The sequence below is a fragment of the Metopolophium dirhodum genome, chromosome 5 (genome assembly GCF_019925205.1).
Source record: "Metopolophium dirhodum isolate CAU chromosome 5, ASM1992520v1, whole genome shotgun sequence".
Classification (NCBI taxonomy): domain Eukaryota; kingdom Metazoa; phylum Arthropoda; class Insecta; order Hemiptera; family Aphididae; genus Metopolophium; species Metopolophium dirhodum.
Genome location: NC_083564.1, coordinates 26,152,354 through 26,169,106, shown reverse-complemented (window position 1 = coordinate 26,169,106; position 16,753 = coordinate 26,152,354). Strand labels below are relative to the sequence as shown.

Sequence of the window (16,753 nt, the reverse complement as noted above, 5' to 3'; positions counted from 1 at the left end):
TTACCTCATCAATCGAGTACGGCTGATCCGATTTGACTCAAATTTTTTTTTATGATGTTCGTAATTGTCAGGAGAAGGTTTTTACGAAAGAAAATTTTAGGAAAATCCATCGGAAAAGTAGAAAATTTGAATGTCAAAAAATACAATAGTGGCATCTGAAAAAAATTCCATCAAAATTGGAAACTGAAAATGTTTCCAAACAGTTCAAAACAAATCAAAATATTTTTAAAATTTTATCGTGTATAGAAAATGCAAATTTAAACAACCAGTGAAAATTTTATGTACCAACGGTCATTTGTTTTAGAGTTGCACCAAAAACCAAAATCGATTTTCTCGAAAATAGATTTTGCGTAAAAATTCCTGTTTTTCTTTCATTTTTCTTTTGTTTTTCATGGCGCTCGTGAAAACTACTGGGGAATTTTAACTTTTGACACCCCCCCCCTCTCCAAAAAAAGTATCAACTAGATTTACTTTCCTATCAGGAAAGATACTGTTGAAGAAAATCCATGCATTTTTACTGTTCTATAAAAGGTGATGACTGGCAAAAATTTAAAAAAAACACACATCATGGTTAAGTCAATACATTCATCGCTCCGCTCAGAATCTAAAATATGGATATAAATATATAATCTTGAGAACTGCATTATGTTTATAACAAACAGTTATTATATAAACACTTAATATATTATGTTTAATGTATTCTTAAGATTTAAAATAGAGGAAGAAGATTATAATTTATTTTCATAAGCAATTTTTTCCATCAACTCTAAATAGTATTTAATTTCAAATAAACATATAAAATTATTATTGTATCAAATATTAATTAATTGTTGGGCCGATAATATTATGGCTAAACTACATATATATATTATATTATATCCTGTTGTCTCGTAACAACAATACATTATATATTGTTATTCAAACAATATATTATTACCTAATTTGACTGCGGCTTATAAATTCATAACTATTATTGTTAATTTTTGTAAACTAAATGAATGATTAGATATGCGAAGAAGTCTAACAATTGAATCACCGATGTTTCCCGACGGTAAAGATCGGATGGACAACCAAGGAAGTTCCGAGGAGACGAACTGTTCGGCTGTGGATGTAGATGTTGGGATCTCGTATGTCGTATAATACTAAAATTGTATCAGGGGCGTAATTAGGGGGGGGGGATTAGGGGGATGGATCCCCAAAACTTTTTTTTTACCGTTAACATTTTGATCAAAGTATTAATAATGACCATTCATGTTTGCTAAAAACATATATCCCCCACAAACCAAATTCCTAATTACGCCACTGAATTGTATTAATTATAATTATAATTTATAACGTCGCACTCACACGATGAATAGTTACGAATGTACCTACATTGTAGCTCGTACGATTTCTTGTTCAACTAATTATTATATTTTTATAGAGACAGATGCATACGGAAAATTCAAAAGCAGCCGTCGAAAACGTCAAATAAAAACGACGGACCTACTGTGCCTGGGGTAAGAATTCCAACAAAAATTGTAACTGTAGGCACTAGTCAGGTTAGTAGATTACAATATTGACGACCAGTACCTACTTCATTATTTTTTGATGGGCAATCAGTGAAAAAAATATTCGGATATATTAATATATTTCTAATACAATAAAAGAGTATTAAACATGTATAAAAACATGTCATTACGAATCGTTTTTCCATCTGTAGAACATTATTATAAATCATAATACTATTAGGTAGATAAAGATGGCAGATAAAGATTAAAAACCATAATATATTGTAGTAACCGATTAAAGTGAGATTTATTATTATTTGTAACCATAAGAACCGTAATTGCATTAATAATAAATTAAGAAGTAATAACCAAAATATCGTAATACCATGGTAATACGAACATATTGTCCTGATGTATTTTATTACTTATATTTAAAATAAGAACAATTAGAAGTAATAGATTGCAGAGAAAATTTGATAAGAGGCATAATGGATAAATATGAAAATAACCAAATAAAAAGGCTTGAAATAGATATTAGATACACATTTTTACCGAACATTTAAGAACTTTTAAAAATGGTCATATTATAATAAGTATAATATACAGCGAGTCTCGATGGCTCGAACCTCGATAAATCGGTATATCCTTTTCTTGCCCCATTAAATGTTTTTAAGTTGTGTTGAGGTGTATACTCGAAAAATACATAAGTCGAATTAATTTTTATTCCCTTTGAGTTATCGAGACTCGACTGTATATATATATATAATATATATTTATATGATTAGGTTTAGGTATTTACTATTTATTATTTAACCATTTAGGTACATATAGGTACTAAAATCATAACATATTATTATTATTATTAAACAATAGGTATATAATGATAAGTACGATTTATAACCACACCAGTTAAACTTTGATAATTGAGGTCCTGGCTGCCTGGCATCCCTTATAGTCTAAAAACGGAGGAAAGACATTTTTTACAATTATTATACCCACATTGTATAATATAAAAATCAGGAGCATCTATTTCAGTGCACCCAGTTAAAACCTCGCACGCAATTCGGATGCGGTCATTTTAGGCTAGTATACTAAACAAATTTAAAAACTCTAATAAAACTATTTGATAATATAATAATCTATCAAATATTATGATATTTTGATTTTTTTTTTTTTAGATAAAAAAGATGTCTTTAGCCTGCATGCAAGCAAACGCCGAAAGACTCTCGAAAAATGTTGAGCGAAAAATATCTGATCAACTAATAGTAATTAATTGTAAATTAATAAATACATTAATTAAGTTAATATTGCCAAAACAATAATGCGACGTATGAATGAATGTTGAGAACTGAGAAGGCGAAGGAAATGGTTGTAATTTAATGTTGTAACTACCTTGTTGACGCCAATGAGCTAATGTTAAGTTAATGTGTGGTAGAGATACTGTTGTCTTCAAAAAAATTGTGCTTATGTATCTTTTATATTATTTAATTGTTATTAAAACAGTCCATGAGTAACTTTTCTATTACATTTTCAAACTTTTGATTTAACAAAAAAATGTCTACTGACATTTATAGAAAAAAAACCAAATAATTTCAAATGTCTATACATAGCTCTAAACGAGTCAAAATATTTTGAAAATGATAATAAAAAAAGTAGGTCAGCGCATTTCGATGGTGTTCCTTCGGGCCTCGGACAGGATAGTGTAATTTTACTGTATTCGATTTGAATGCAATGATTGCATTCGATAAAAAACGATTCTGAGCGGACGAGGAAATCTATTTTATTTAATTTTATTCGTTTCTATGGTGATAAACAAAGCGTTTTAAGAACAGCTTAAGAATGATTTATATAATTATAATTAGGAAATATCATAAAAATGAAAAAAAATATAAAATAAAAGAAAAAGCTCATAAGTCACTCAAATGTTTTGAACTTTAAACCATAAGGAACAAAATCCAAAATACAACAAAAAAATATCTCTTGTCATTTTTCATTTGAAGCAATATTTCTGGTAGAAAACGTCGTTCGTAATTTTTTAATATTATAAAATCGTGAAATCGTACGTTTTTCTCCTCTAACCGCTTTTATTTCGAGAATCGAAAAATGATCTCTTTATAGTACCAGTTCAAGAACATAACCTTTCAGAAAAGATACTATACTTGATACTTTTGAGCAAGTTTAGAGGGGAAAAAAGTGTTTTCAGAATAAAAAAGAAAAAGAAATAAACATCATTGTAAAACCATTACATTCCTCGCTCCGCTCAGAATCTAAAATTTTAAAAACTTTTAAGAATATTTGATAATCTAATTATAATCCATCAAATATTATGATATTTTAATTTTTTTATAGATCAAAAAGATGTCTTTGGCTTGCATGCAAGCAAGCTCCGAAAGACTCTCGAAAAATTTTGATCGCAAAATGTCTAAGCCAATAATAAAGAAGGAAAGCAATGTGAATGTCGATGACAAGCAATTAAAAAAAGTGCCGAACATGATGACTACTGCAACAGTAAGAATTTTCTTATTTTCTTTCAACCTACCAATTTTTTTTTCTGTTAATAAATAATACAGTTACAATAAGTATATTAATTATTTAATTTACCCCATTAAGCAGATATTGTGGCGAGGTAAATGAGTTGTTAGTATACAATAAAAAAATCTATATAATATTTAAATTTACAATATTTATAAAACTTATATCCTAAATAGTATAGGTACTAGGTACTATACAGTTTAAGTTCAAGTACCAACCAATTTACAATAAATTTTTTTCTTGAATTTATAATTATTTTTATTTACATTATTAACAATATTTTTTTTCAGCTCAAGTGGCATACCTTTAAAATTAATTGGACCTAAATAATCTACGAACTTTTTCCCTATTTTTTTTTTGTGTAACTAACAGGTAATACCTATATAGGTATTAAAATATATAAGGCACATGGTACTTTTTGGTTATCGCGATTACCGATGACTTTTATTAACAATTAATTATACGCTACCTTATTATCTATTATGTAATTCTTTCCGTAGTCCGTAGAGATGGAATTTCCATTTTTGTTACATTCACAATTCACTTCACTGTCAAATGTGTAAGTGTAGAGAGTACTCTCATTATTATCTAGTAAAGACAGAGTAAAAAATGCAAATCTCGGATTTGCCAACAAACGAGAAAAATGACTTGAAAAAAAGGGTATTTTATCAAAAATCCTAATGCAGCACACTGTACGGTCACAAAGCAAAATCAAAATTGTATTTTGGAAAACAAATTTTTTGGAAATGTAACATTAAATCCTGTCAAAAAAGTTTAATATTCATGGTTTGGAATTGGTTTGTTGGCAGCCGTATTTATTTTTTGTGTGTTCATTGTGCATTATGTGAGGTTGGGCAAAAGAACTGACTTTTGTAAAGTAAAATTATGTCAACAAGAACTTAATATTTAGTTTAATACTTAGGTTTTCTAAGACTATAGCCTCTGTAACTATTCAATCCTATATACGCCTTACGGCTATGCGGATAACGGAATCGTAGGTAATCGCAATAACCAAAAAGTACCATACCCTAATATATCACAATTATTATTCCCTATACATAAGTATATTGTACATGTTATTATGTACAATTAAAAATAATTTAGGTGCCGCGTAGTGTGTCTGAGGTGACAAAAACGAGATTATTAGTCCTGCCCTTGACTCCAGAACCAGCACGGCTGAAACATCAATGTATTCATGAAAATACAGATACGGTTAGCTATATGCCGTCTAAAAAAGACGTCGCTGTGCAAACATTTCCACTGCCATTATTCCAGCAACAGCCGGCCGAGATGAGTTCCACGGATGGTCGTCACCCGCCCCAACCGCTTATTTCGAGTGCGACACATCATCGGAATAATATATTTTTGAAAAAAACAATCAAATCTAAATTGGTTTTCTTATTTTTAGGAAAAAGACTAAATAATGATGCCCCATTTAAAGACATTGTTGAGAAATTCGATAAATTTATAAGAAAAAATATGAAAACGACGATTCAGTTTAAAAAATATATTGACAATTTGTCGCCCCGGAGAATTGTAGCTGCTGCGTCCACCCACGATTATTGGAAGTACCTCATGTACTTCTCTACGTTCTCGATTGGAGTCATCAGTACTTATATGTTGAACTACGGTTGGTACCATCTACAAAGGATCAAAAATACCCCACATTTATTAAAATAAATATTCACACGAACACAAGGTTCATCGATTTAGAAAACTCAGTTTTTTACTGGTTTCGTTGGATTGAATCCGCACTTTATTGACAATAGCAGGGGCCTTCAAGGAGATGATGATCGACTGTTGATGGCTCTCAACTAAAATTCATTGAAAGATAGCCATTTAAAATGTAAACTGTAAATATAATTTTTTGTCTGTTCAACTGTCAAGTATGATAATTAAGGTCCCCTCACACACTGCCGCGGTGGCGGTAAAATTGTACTCAATATATATTTAGTACTAGGTCCACAGTCCACACACCGCCGCGGTGGATCTGGAGGTAAAATAACGCGGCGGTAAATTGCTGCATGACCGATTTCACCGCCGCGTTGTGGCAGCTGTACGAAAAATATAAGTACAGGGCTACAAGGGCACACGGGCCGTATATTTTGTGGCCCAGAGCTGGGATACTGGCGCGGCCTGGGGGTGGGAGTAATGATAATTGTCTATTATTTGGAACTTAAAATTATTATGAAAATTATGTACGTCATCGGAAGTAATTATACAGATTAATTATACAGCAATCATGATGCATATAATATTTGCCTCACATAATATCATTGGCATTAAATTCAAATTAATAAATTAGTAGGTATTAAAAATGATATCTATATTCTTTGAATTAAAAATATACTATTATTAGTTATCCTATATCTTAGTATTAATAGTATTCATAGTTATCGTACGCCTACCTGCCGTTGATTCCAAACTTGGCAATTTCTGGAACTTGAAAACATTTTTCTGTGAAATAATTGTATTTAATATATTTATTATTATTATCATTTTCAAACAATTAGTAGTGGACAGTGTTTAGTTGCTCTTGTTTAGTTTTGGCCGACAGTTGCATAAACGCGTACTTAAACGTAATTGTATTTCACAATCGTGATGTCTGTTTCAAAAAAAAGACCACACGGAAAAATTAATATTGGTTGTCCAAAAGCATCCGATACTGTATGATATGGCATTGCGAGAATTTAAGAGGATGTCAGCGCACTATTTGTTTTCTCTCTCTGTACCACGCGCAACATGGACAAAAAAAACGCATTAACGCAGAATCATTTTTTCTATGTTTTTAAGTAATCTTAGAGTAAAATCCAATATTACAAAACAGATAGATAATAATATATTTGATGTAATGACATATCGATTTTAAATTGTATTGCAGTTATTTGACTTTGTACTTGACTCTCAAAATAAACAAAAAAATGTTGTAAATTTAAATTATGTTAAAATTGTTTTGAAATAATATTTAGACAAATCGATAATCCCTCAAAAAAATTATTACCTATCTTTTTTGTAATGGATGATTTTACTCTATAAGACTACTTAAAAACATAGAAAAAATGATTCTGCGTTAATGCGTTTTGTACATGTTGCGCGTGGGTCAGAGAGAGAAAACAAATGGTGCGCTGATATCCTCTTAAAGACACCAGAAAAAAGGATCAATTGTGGGACACTGTGAGAAGTCGTGAAATGAACGGAGGAAAAGGTAATATTATGAAAATATTATATTACTATTTTGAATTTCATTTTATTTTAATTAACTTTATATGTACGCCGTATGCATAGGCGCAATTTGGGGGGGGGTCTAGGGGGGCTTAGCCCCTCCTAGTTTTATTTAAGTCCCCTAAGTTTTTGAATATATTCATTCTTAAATCCACCTGATAAAAAAATTATGCGGGTCTGTATTGATTTTATAAATTTAGCCCCCCTCAAATCAATTGTCCAAATTGCGCCTATTGCTGTATGTAATATAGTATAATAATTATACTCGCCTACTATATATATTTATTTTTTAAATTGTTATAAATTTTATGAATGCAGACGTGAGTGTATAATTTTTTGAAAAATATATTAAACATGATTTTGACATTTAGTTTAATTTATATCTGTGTTATCATACCTTTCAAAATAATAATAATTTTAAATAATTTTTTTCTTGAAAATGAAGATGTTATATTTTAAGAGTTAAAAAAATTTACAAATTTTTCCCGTATGCGTAAAGATTCATTAGTTCCTCTTTGATTATTGTATTCAATCTGACTAAAGCCTGCGCTTGACTCATCTTCGTCTGAGGTTATAACTACATCACTATTACTCACGCGAAGATAGTTGTGCAATATATACATGTTGCTAAGACAATTTTTTTAGTAGTTTCCTCCTTTACCTCTATCGGTCTTTTGTTAACCTTTCATTTTTTTGTAAGAATGCCGAAATTATTTTCAACCACACGCTTTGCACGACATAGTCATTTAAACATTTAAAGTTTATAAAAAAATCAGATCACAGCCACCACGGCAGTGTTTGGGGACCTTAACTAGAAAATTAATGCCGAGTTGCATGAACAATCATTAAACATAATAATGTAACCAATCAATAGTGAGCTAAAGGTCCCAATATATAGATATTTTATTATTATTAAAAATTATTTAGTTCTAGTAAATTCAATTTACCAATTATTTCAATTAAAAGTATTAATGAATTTACTAAAATTTAAGGACTGTAATTAATTAACTAACAAACCAAAATTGATAATTCGATAATCAACATTTTTAGAAAAAAATATCTCTACAAAATGAGTAAAAAGTATAAAATTTACCATTCGAAAAAATAAAGTTGATTTTGGTATTGTTACAATTGCGTGCTTAAACATTTTAAAATTGTGATAGAAACATTTCCAGTTAAAAACAAAGAAACACCTATTATTTTGTCTTTTTTAAATGCCATATTATAGACCCATACAACCATACGTGCTAACATAAGATATACTCTGTTTAACATATAATTCATAATATTTAGAAAAAACCAACATTTTTATATTTTATTATCATTATTTTATATTAAATTAAATTTGTGAAAACAACTTTGACATTTATAAATAATTAATGATCTTTTTGTATATTTATACAACAGCTGAACTTCTTCTTAATGCAGTTCTAGTAGTTTTTGAAATGTGTCAATCTGTAACATAAAAAAAAAATTGTATGTTGTATTTATGACTCACCAATTCTATAATTATTTATTTTTAAAAAATGTATAAGTGAAACATAAATGTTATATCATAATTAAGACAGATCATAGCAATATCAAAATTCAAAAGTTAGAGGCTTAAATGTACAGTATTCAATCCATGACAAAATTGATCCATCGTCTTCACCATAAACTTAACTCTGATTCACTCCTGTATGGTTCAGGAGTTAAGACTAACACTTTGGGCCTGTATTACAATAATTGATTTAAGGTTAAACCGCGGAATTCGGTCGGTAAAATCAGTGGGTTATGCGTAGTCGACTAAAGTAATACGGGCCTTTAAACATATACTATTGACTATACATTTTATAATAGAAAGGCAATCTCTATAAAATAGATGACCTCTATCTTTGCCAAACATAAAATAATATAGTTTACATAATCTTTTATGTTAATAGTTATAATATGGTTGTAATAATATATTATATAATGTTGGTCAAATTGATTTTTCCATTGTAATAATGGATATTTCAACTAAAAGTATTTTCTCTATAGAATTTATACTCAATGATAATACATCATGTATAAACTACAAATTCTAAGTTTTTCAAATTAATATTTTAAAAAAAAGTAATAAAGGAAAAGCAAGATAAATAAAATTAAAACTCAGATAATATTTCTAATGGTTGTAATTACCTATACAGTAGAGCTTCAGATTTATTATTAGATAAACCAAGGTATCCACCATTGGGTGAGAAATCTATACAGTTAACTTTCCCAACATTATCAGATGTTGTAGGGAAATTCGAAAACACAGTTTTAGATGGTACATGTAACTGAAAAAAAGTAATTATACATTATTATATTAAATAACTAAATGATACAAAATAATATTATAAAGAAAATGTTAATATTACCAATTTAATTGCATCATTCTTTTGATTAGAAACCATAGCTAAAATATCAGAACTTTTGTTGAAGCTTAATTTTGAAACAGTGGTCAGCAAGTTTAAAATGGTTTTATCTGGCTTTGGATTTACATCGCAAGGTAATTTATATAAATTTACAACACCTGATGATGAGCCAGCTGCCAAATACTGATTGTCTCCCGATAGAGCTAAACTAGTGCCTTGGAGACAACCGTCATCCATAAATTTCTTTATACAGGTACGACTGTTCATATCCCATTCATAAATTTCTCCATTTTCTGTAAATGGTTAAATATTTTTTAATATTAACATCATTTTGGACAGTCAGCTAGATTTATATCTTATTTTTATTTAAAGTACTTGTGAAAAAGCTGTCAAGAACATTACATTGATGATTTGAACTGTGCTAAAAATGTATTACAAAATAAAATATCCTATTATTACTTTAAAAAAAAAATTTTAAATAACAATAATAGTATAAAAGTACTGCTTTATGCTTTGATATGGATTAGAATGCTGATAACCTACTGTACATTCTTAGTTTCCATACTCTGTTGATGCTCTATTAACTGTTCAAGTAACCAACTTAAAAACATAAATTTATATACCTCCAAAGGAATACATTCTCTTGCCATCATTGGTGAAAGTTAGGGAATTTGCTGCACCATTCATCTTTAATGTAGTTATCCATTCTTTGCTCTTAGCAGTAAATAAATGAATCTCACCATACTTGCCACAAGAAGCTATTAACTTTCCGTCAGGAGACATGCAAAAATTCTATCAAAATTTAAATTTGTAAGAAATCAAAAGTGATGGGTAATAGAAAACTACTAAAAACTAATAACAACTAACATCCATTCTAGTCTGTCCAATATTGTGATGAACAGGAACAAACATTGACCTTCCTTCCATTAAATCATAGCAGTAAAAATTTCTTTGTGTCCTGGATCCAGCCACAAACTGTTTTCCATCAACAGTAAAATGTGCACAGTCGATAGCAAATTTTTGAAATTTAATGGATTGTAGTTTATCATTTTTAAATCCATCAACCTGTAAACAATAGTTTAAAATATTTGTAGTTTAATAATAGAAATATATTCTGATAAGTAATAAAATAGGTTTTGTTATCATTTCAATAATAGTTTTTTTGTAATTCTAAATAAACTATTACTGTTCTAGCAGCTCTTACTGCTCTAACAGTAATATAAAGGTGATTCTTTGAGGTAGGTACTTGAATAATATTAAAAAGTAAAGTGACCACAAACGTGTTAAAGATTTAAGTTTAAAACTCGGTTTAAAATCATACCTGTACAATTGAAGCTCTTCCTGAGATACCAGCAATTAATGCTAAACTTGATGTTGGATGAAATTCTACTGATTTAACAATTTTTCCACAAGATGACGTTGACAAATTTAAATTGTGTAATTTTTTTATACCAATCAAACCTTTAGCCAAATTTACTCCTTTTTTTGTACGAGCTAAATTACCACTGTACTGAAATAATTTTAAATTATATTAATTTGTAATTAAGTACTTGTTGGTTGTATACTTATATCATATAAATATTTACTTTAAGCAAATCCAAATCTTCATCTTCATCATCTAGTAATACTTTTTTTGATTGATCTGTAGTGATTTCGGCCCATTTTGGTTTACCAACAATTCCAACATACTTTTGTTTCAAAATTTTTCTCTGTTCTTTGCTAAATAATAAAAATAAAATAATACAATTTAAAATTGTCTATAATAAAAAAAAAGTTAAACTCACTTGGATTTTTTGTCATCCTCATCTCGCCATGCTCGTTTAAAATTCTTTTTACCATTCATGTTTTCTTCTAGACAATCACTAGTAAACAAAATTATTAAAAACAGGTTATTTTTACAGAAGTTTTTATAGTAAATAGATAGGTATGCACAAACATTGTAATAACTGAAGATACTGGAGATATAATACAAGGTATAAATCAAAATTTTTTTTAAATTGTTTGTTTATAATAATTGAACATAGTTACATAAATTAAACGATACTTACACAGTTTCAGATTTATTCATGGTTTTGGCCTTTGAGTGACCAATTTATGGTCTATGGTAGCACGGAATAGAGATCAAGATTAATTCAAGAAAGGTATTAGCAATTTGCAATTCTAAACTTGAGCGCTGAGCGGTTCACGAATGCCATGTGCAGTGTTTCTAAACTAATTAGTGATAAGTGATAGTGTATTCCGCTCAGTAGCCAATTTATATCTATGGTTCAAATTTTGGACCGTGGTTCAAACAATGATTTAAGATAGTACTATCTTAAATCGTGATGTGCACCGTCCTTGCGTGTCTACAATTGTCAATTTACAACTGTCACTGAAACTGATCCACAGAATAATATCTTAATTCGTGCACTGAACTAAATGTCTACAAAATACGTTGCTATAACACTGTTATATCTATATCCGTGCTGGTAACGATTAATGAATAAATTATAAAAAAAATAATAAATATTTATGTTCATGGTACGACCGTGGTGGTAAACTGGTAACTGATCAGTGGTCCGATCACAGAATAGAATCTGATTGTCGTCAATTAAGCGGGAACGCGGGATTAATCATAATTGCTCGATCTGTCATGACCGGGAAGCCCAAAGACCAACACGAATACGAAACCGAAAATACCATCCAACCAACTCTGACGGACCGCCTGAACAAATATCTGTTGTGCGTCTATTTGAATCGTTTAAACGAAGAGGACAGCCACACTGGTGGTCGGCAATTGGTTAGTGAAGACGACACGGCCGACGCTGATACTGAAGAAACGTTTACTGCTTGACAGCGCCGTTTATATTGTTTTTCGACGGATGCCATTGCTGATTTTTTTCCAGATCAGCGATGGACCTTTTTGAAGATAATGAATTTGAAAATTTGGTCGAAGATCATCATCTCGATGAAGATGTGAATAAATATCTAGAACCGCAAGACAACGACGATCAAAATGAGGAAAAAAGAATTGTTCCAGTGAAGATCCGTGTAAGAAATCCACAACCTAAATTGAATCCCGAAAGGTAATCATAATTATATTGTAGGTAGATAATGTAGGAAAGTAGCCTAGTAAGGAGCCTACCTATGAACAAAACCATTCAAGTGATTTTCCAAAGTTTAATTTTTAGGAACTTTTCTGCTTTATAGGACACCCTTTTTTTGGGGGGGGGGGGGGGGAGCGCTAGTGTAACCCGCGTTGACACTCGCTAGCTGCGCTGCGTTAGGACAAAAAAAAAAACCTCTCGACTTGCAATGCAATTTTACTTCAAGTTGGTCACAGGGTCACCTCTGTATATCCATTCTTATTATTTTGAATTTTCCCCACTCTTTATATACTAACTTTGAAGTGTCGTAACTGCGAAACTATGCTCGAGCGCCAAATTCTGTCTTCACCTTTGTTTTCAGTGTACTTAAGTTCATAAGTTTCCAAGAGAAAAATTGCAACAAAAAGGTGTCCCGTAAAGTAGAAGTATACCAATATTATTCCACCAATTACCAATGTCTATGTTCTAATATGGTTGATTAATAGTTTGTAGGTAGTAATAATAAATTCAAAAGTTAGCTACCTAGCACCTTCTAATTTTTCCTCTTGTACCTATTATTAAAAAAAACAAATTTTAAATTATAGATAAATCATTAAACTTAAGCAAGATTTCAAGTTATTCTTAGTTTTAGTTCGGCAATATTATAGAGTTTATTTTTCTGACTATACTCTGTTCGTGGGAAGGCAGGCTGCTTAAAAACTGGGCAGCTAAGCATATCCCTTGCCGCATTATCATGTGTACCTATACTAGTGTTCATACAAAATTTAAAACTCCCAATATGTGATGGTCCAGATATGATACTCAGAAAATGGTTTTTATTCTAGTTATTTTTGTTTAAAAAATGTCTAATTGTGTTATTTTACTTTCAAACAATTGTTGAAGCCTAATTTTGTTTATTATTTATGAATTGTAGGTTGCGTGGTACTCGTGGGTTATCTGTACTTCCAATATGGTTTGACAATATTCAGTTGAAAGGTAAAGGCCATGAATCTGAAGATCTCAATGCTGTCATAAACCGTCTAGAACAATGGACTCATAGATTATTTCCTAGGTATACATTTGATGACTGTATCGATAAGTTAGAGAAATTAGGGAAAAAGAATGAAATTAAGGTAATGTTGAAACGAATAAGGATGGATATGGATATCAATAATTGTGTAACACAAATTGAGGATGATGTGGTTGAACCATCACCTCCTCAGATTGATGTATTTGATCAGATTGCTAACACTGTAGATATATTCCCAGTAACATCTACTCCAAGTGTCAGTAACACTGGATTAACTGAAGAACAAAGACAAAGGATGATGCGAAACCGAATGTTGGCTGAGGAAAGGCGACAAGCTAAGATAAGAGCTCGCCAAGAACAAGAAGTAACATTTGCTGCAAAATTTAGTAACATGTAATGCTTCTTTCAATGCAAATCCTGTATCTTTTAAATCTTAGTAATATTATTAATAATTTACATTTGTCAACAGATTTATGTTCCATAAATCTAAGGAAGATTTATTTTTTTAATTAATTATTAAGAAATTATAATATGAAATATTCAGAGGAAAATAATTTTGTTAATTGCGACAATTGATATGTGAAATATTAAAGAATCAAATTAATGATATAAAGATTATCAACTATAAAGTAAAGTTTTTGTATTTATATATTTTAAATTAGCATTGATTAAATATACAATATTTATATATTGTGAAATGTATGTCATTGTTATTATTAGGGCTAGGGACTCATAGGAGTTTGCATGTTTTTCAATAATCATTCAAAACATAGCTAAGTAATATAGAAATTTGTTTCATAGTACTAGGAGTTTAAAGCAATCAGTTTTATTTTGCATATTTTGCATATTCAGTTGTTTTTCCCTATAAGAGCATATTTTTGTTGTATTTTTATTTTAAGTGCATATTTCACATATTTTATTTAAACAAATTTAAAACAATACATGCATAACAGAGAAAAATATTTTATACATAGGTAGTGTGGTACCTACTATAGAATATTTAATACATGAATTTTCTAGAAATTGGATAAAAATAGATTAAAATGATTAAATAATCGCTATACCGTGTATTTTCACAATTATTTGTGTGTTGTGAAATTGGTCGATAAGGAATACGCCGAATACGGTCAGTTGATGTCAATTCGTCTATTCGTATCGTATGTACTATGTGTGTTTGTCTTGCGTAGTTGCGTCTTGTGTGAATAAAAGTTTAAAATTAAAGATAAAAATGCCTAAAGTAAAGGCAAATACATCTAGTCGCCTACAGTCGTATGTTTCAGAATTCGGTAGTTCAGTGTTTTTAGTTGATCACTCAGTGCTTTATAGTTTAATGTTTTTTTTCGAAAATTAAAAAATTTTAAGAGCATATATGATCATTTTTAAGTGCATAAATGCATGCATATTTTAAGGTTTTATAGGGCATGAAGTCCCTAGCCTTAGTTATTATCTACTTACATCTTACCTAGTAAGTTTAAATAACATAATGCACCTACTATATATATAGTTATATCCCTATAATATTTGTTGTTTATTCAGTGTAGTTTTTAGATTTTAAAGTTGCTAAAAACTAAAAATATGCATGTAGAGATATTTTATGAGTGCATTACACACGCATGCGTTTCTGTCTTACAAACGTATAACATAGCAAATTGCACGCTCAGCAGATCCCGTTTAGCTCTATTAGTTTAAAAATTAGAATGGATTGGCATCTTATAAAACTTAAAGGTAAAATTATTATCTAGTGAACCTCATAGGTTTTTTTTAGATTTTAATTTTAAAGCCAGTTATAAGTATTTTAAAATGCACAAGCAATTAACAATTTTAACATACTCATAACTTGCTTTAAAATTAAAATATAAAAAATTCCTATAAGGTTCACTAAATATTATTCATACGTCTAAATTTTATAAGAGATGAATTTACTCTAATTTTAGAAATTATTATTGTTATAATTATTATAGTAAATGTAAAATTTGCTATGTTGCGCGTGGGTCAGAGAGAAAAAAATTGTGCGCTAACTATCCGACACATCGCACATGAGCGTCTCATGCCAGCATGTTATTTAATATTTTGGCATCCGCTGCGCGCGCATCACGTGACGGCTGTGTTATGATAATATTATGTTACCATGTTATGATATTCTATGACGTGTTTAAATTAAAATTAAATAATATTATGTTGAAGAATTCTGAATCGTATGAATCAGTTATGATGACAACAATTAGCATGACAATTCAGAAATCTTAATATATGGGATACGGTGCAATACTGCAATGAATAAGATACTATAATTGAATACGAACATTTATTCCTATATAATATATTACAACTCTACAAATTCAAATTCAAAGCCAGATTATAGGTGGGAGGCCAGGGGGAGCATCTGCCCCCGGGCGCGAGATTTTAAAGAATGTATCCTTGGAGAAAAAACTCTTAGCGATTACGGTAGTGTAATGGGCGCGCGCAGTCACATACGTGTTTCCACGAATTTACTTTTTTTGTTATTAATGATACTATGATTTATGATTTGACTAAAACTTAAAAGAAAAATTCCCCACAATAAAATATAATATGATCAATTTGATCAAGTATTTTTATTTTTTTATAATTGTAATGACTTAAATATTTATATAATATAATATATATTGCTGTGTAAGTGTTTTTGAGGACACACACAGAGTATTTATCGTTTTTTTTTCATGAATAGATCGATTTCGTAAAGGTACGAATAGTTATATTGTTTGCGATCAGACATCAAAATTATATTATAACAAATAAATATTAAAATTGTTTGACTATTAAAAGTATCCAACTGATACTTTAGTTTAACTTAACAGTAAAATCTAGACAAATTTGTTATTTATGGAGTCGTAAAAATTACCTCCCACTATTGGGAAGACAGATTAACACTGGGACCGCTTTCGACGCCTTTCGTATTGATGGTTAGGCGGGTTCCCCCTACGTGGAGTTTGGAGATTGTATGTGTTTTCCCGACATTTCGAATTTATTTTCCTTTAAGTGAAGTGTAATTGAATG

At 29.8% G+C, this 16,753-nt stretch overlaps 3 protein-coding genes across 3 annotated transcripts; 2 read left to right on the top strand and 1 right to left on the bottom strand.

Annotated features, from left to right (window-relative positions):
- Positions 1–1,038: 1,038 nt before the first annotated feature.
- LOC132944224 (uncharacterized) lies at positions 1,039–5,799 on the top strand. Its single transcript, XM_061013459.1, has 5 exons — positions 1,039–1,127; positions 1,424–1,499; positions 3,840–3,998; positions 5,127–5,358; positions 5,431–5,799. The coding sequence occupies exons 1-5, from the start codon at positions 1,039–1,041 to the stop codon at positions 5,700–5,702; spliced, it is 828 nt and encodes a 275-aa protein (XP_060869442.1). The 3' UTR covers positions 5,703–5,799.
- Positions 5,800–8,549: 2,750 nt separating this feature from the next.
- On the bottom strand, positions 8,550–11,899 carry LOC132945209 (U3 small nucleolar RNA-associated protein 18 homolog). Its single transcript, XM_061014882.1, has 9 exons — positions 11,671–11,899; positions 11,407–11,484; positions 11,209–11,341; positions 10,944–11,132; positions 10,490–10,687; positions 10,246–10,414; positions 9,626–9,915; positions 9,405–9,544; positions 8,550–8,699 (listed from the first exon to the last, which is right to left on the bottom strand). Exons 1-9 carry the CDS (start codon positions 11,688–11,690, stop codon positions 8,675–8,677), a joined length of 1,242 nt encoding a protein of 413 aa, XP_060870865.1. The 5' UTR covers positions 11,691–11,899; the 3' UTR covers positions 8,550–8,674.
- Positions 11,900–11,994: 95 nt separating this feature from the next.
- Positions 11,995–14,452, top strand: LOC132945210 (TIMELESS-interacting protein). Its single transcript, XM_061014883.1, has 2 exons — positions 11,995–12,687; positions 13,622–14,452. The coding sequence occupies exons 1-2, from the start codon at positions 12,515–12,517 to the stop codon at positions 14,112–14,114; spliced, it is 666 nt and encodes a 221-aa protein (XP_060870866.1). The 5' UTR covers positions 11,995–12,514; the 3' UTR covers positions 14,115–14,452.
- Positions 14,453–16,753: the final 2,301 nt, after the last annotated feature.

What these genes read in the sequence shown, in the direction of transcription:
- LOC132944224 (XM_061013459.1), top strand. Translation starts at nt 1,039, where the DNA reads ATGTTTCCCGACGGTAAAGATCGGATGGACAACCAAGGAAGTTCCGAG. An exon ending in GATGTAGATGTTGGGATCTC is followed by an intron (nt 1,128 to 1,423) that starts GTATGTCGTATA and finishes ATATTTTTATAG; the next exon opens with AGACAGATGCATACGGAAAA. An exon ending in GCCCCAACCGCTTATTTCGA is followed by an intron (nt 5,359 to 5,430) that starts GTGCGACACATC and finishes TCTTATTTTTAG; the next exon opens with GAAAAAGACTAAATAATGAT.
- LOC132945209 (XM_061014882.1), bottom strand. Translation starts at nt 11,690, where the DNA reads ATGAATAAATCTGAAACTGT. An exon ending in GAGGATGACAAAAAATCCAA is followed by an intron (nt 11,342 to 11,406) that starts GTGAGTTTAACT and finishes TTTATTATTTAG; the next exon opens with CAAAGAACAGAGAAAAATTT. An exon ending in GAGAATGTATTCCTTTGGAG is followed by an intron (nt 9,916 to 10,245) that starts GTATATAAATTT and finishes AACCATTTACAG; the next exon opens with AAAATGGAGAAATTTATGAA.
- LOC132945210 (XM_061014883.1), top strand. Translation starts at nt 12,515, where the DNA reads ATGGACCTTTTTGAAGATAATGAATTTGAAAATTTGGTCGAAGATCAT. An exon ending in CCTAAATTGAATCCCGAAAG is followed by an intron (nt 12,688 to 13,621) that starts GTAATCATAATT and finishes TATGAATTGTAG; the next exon opens with GTTGCGTGGTACTCGTGGGT.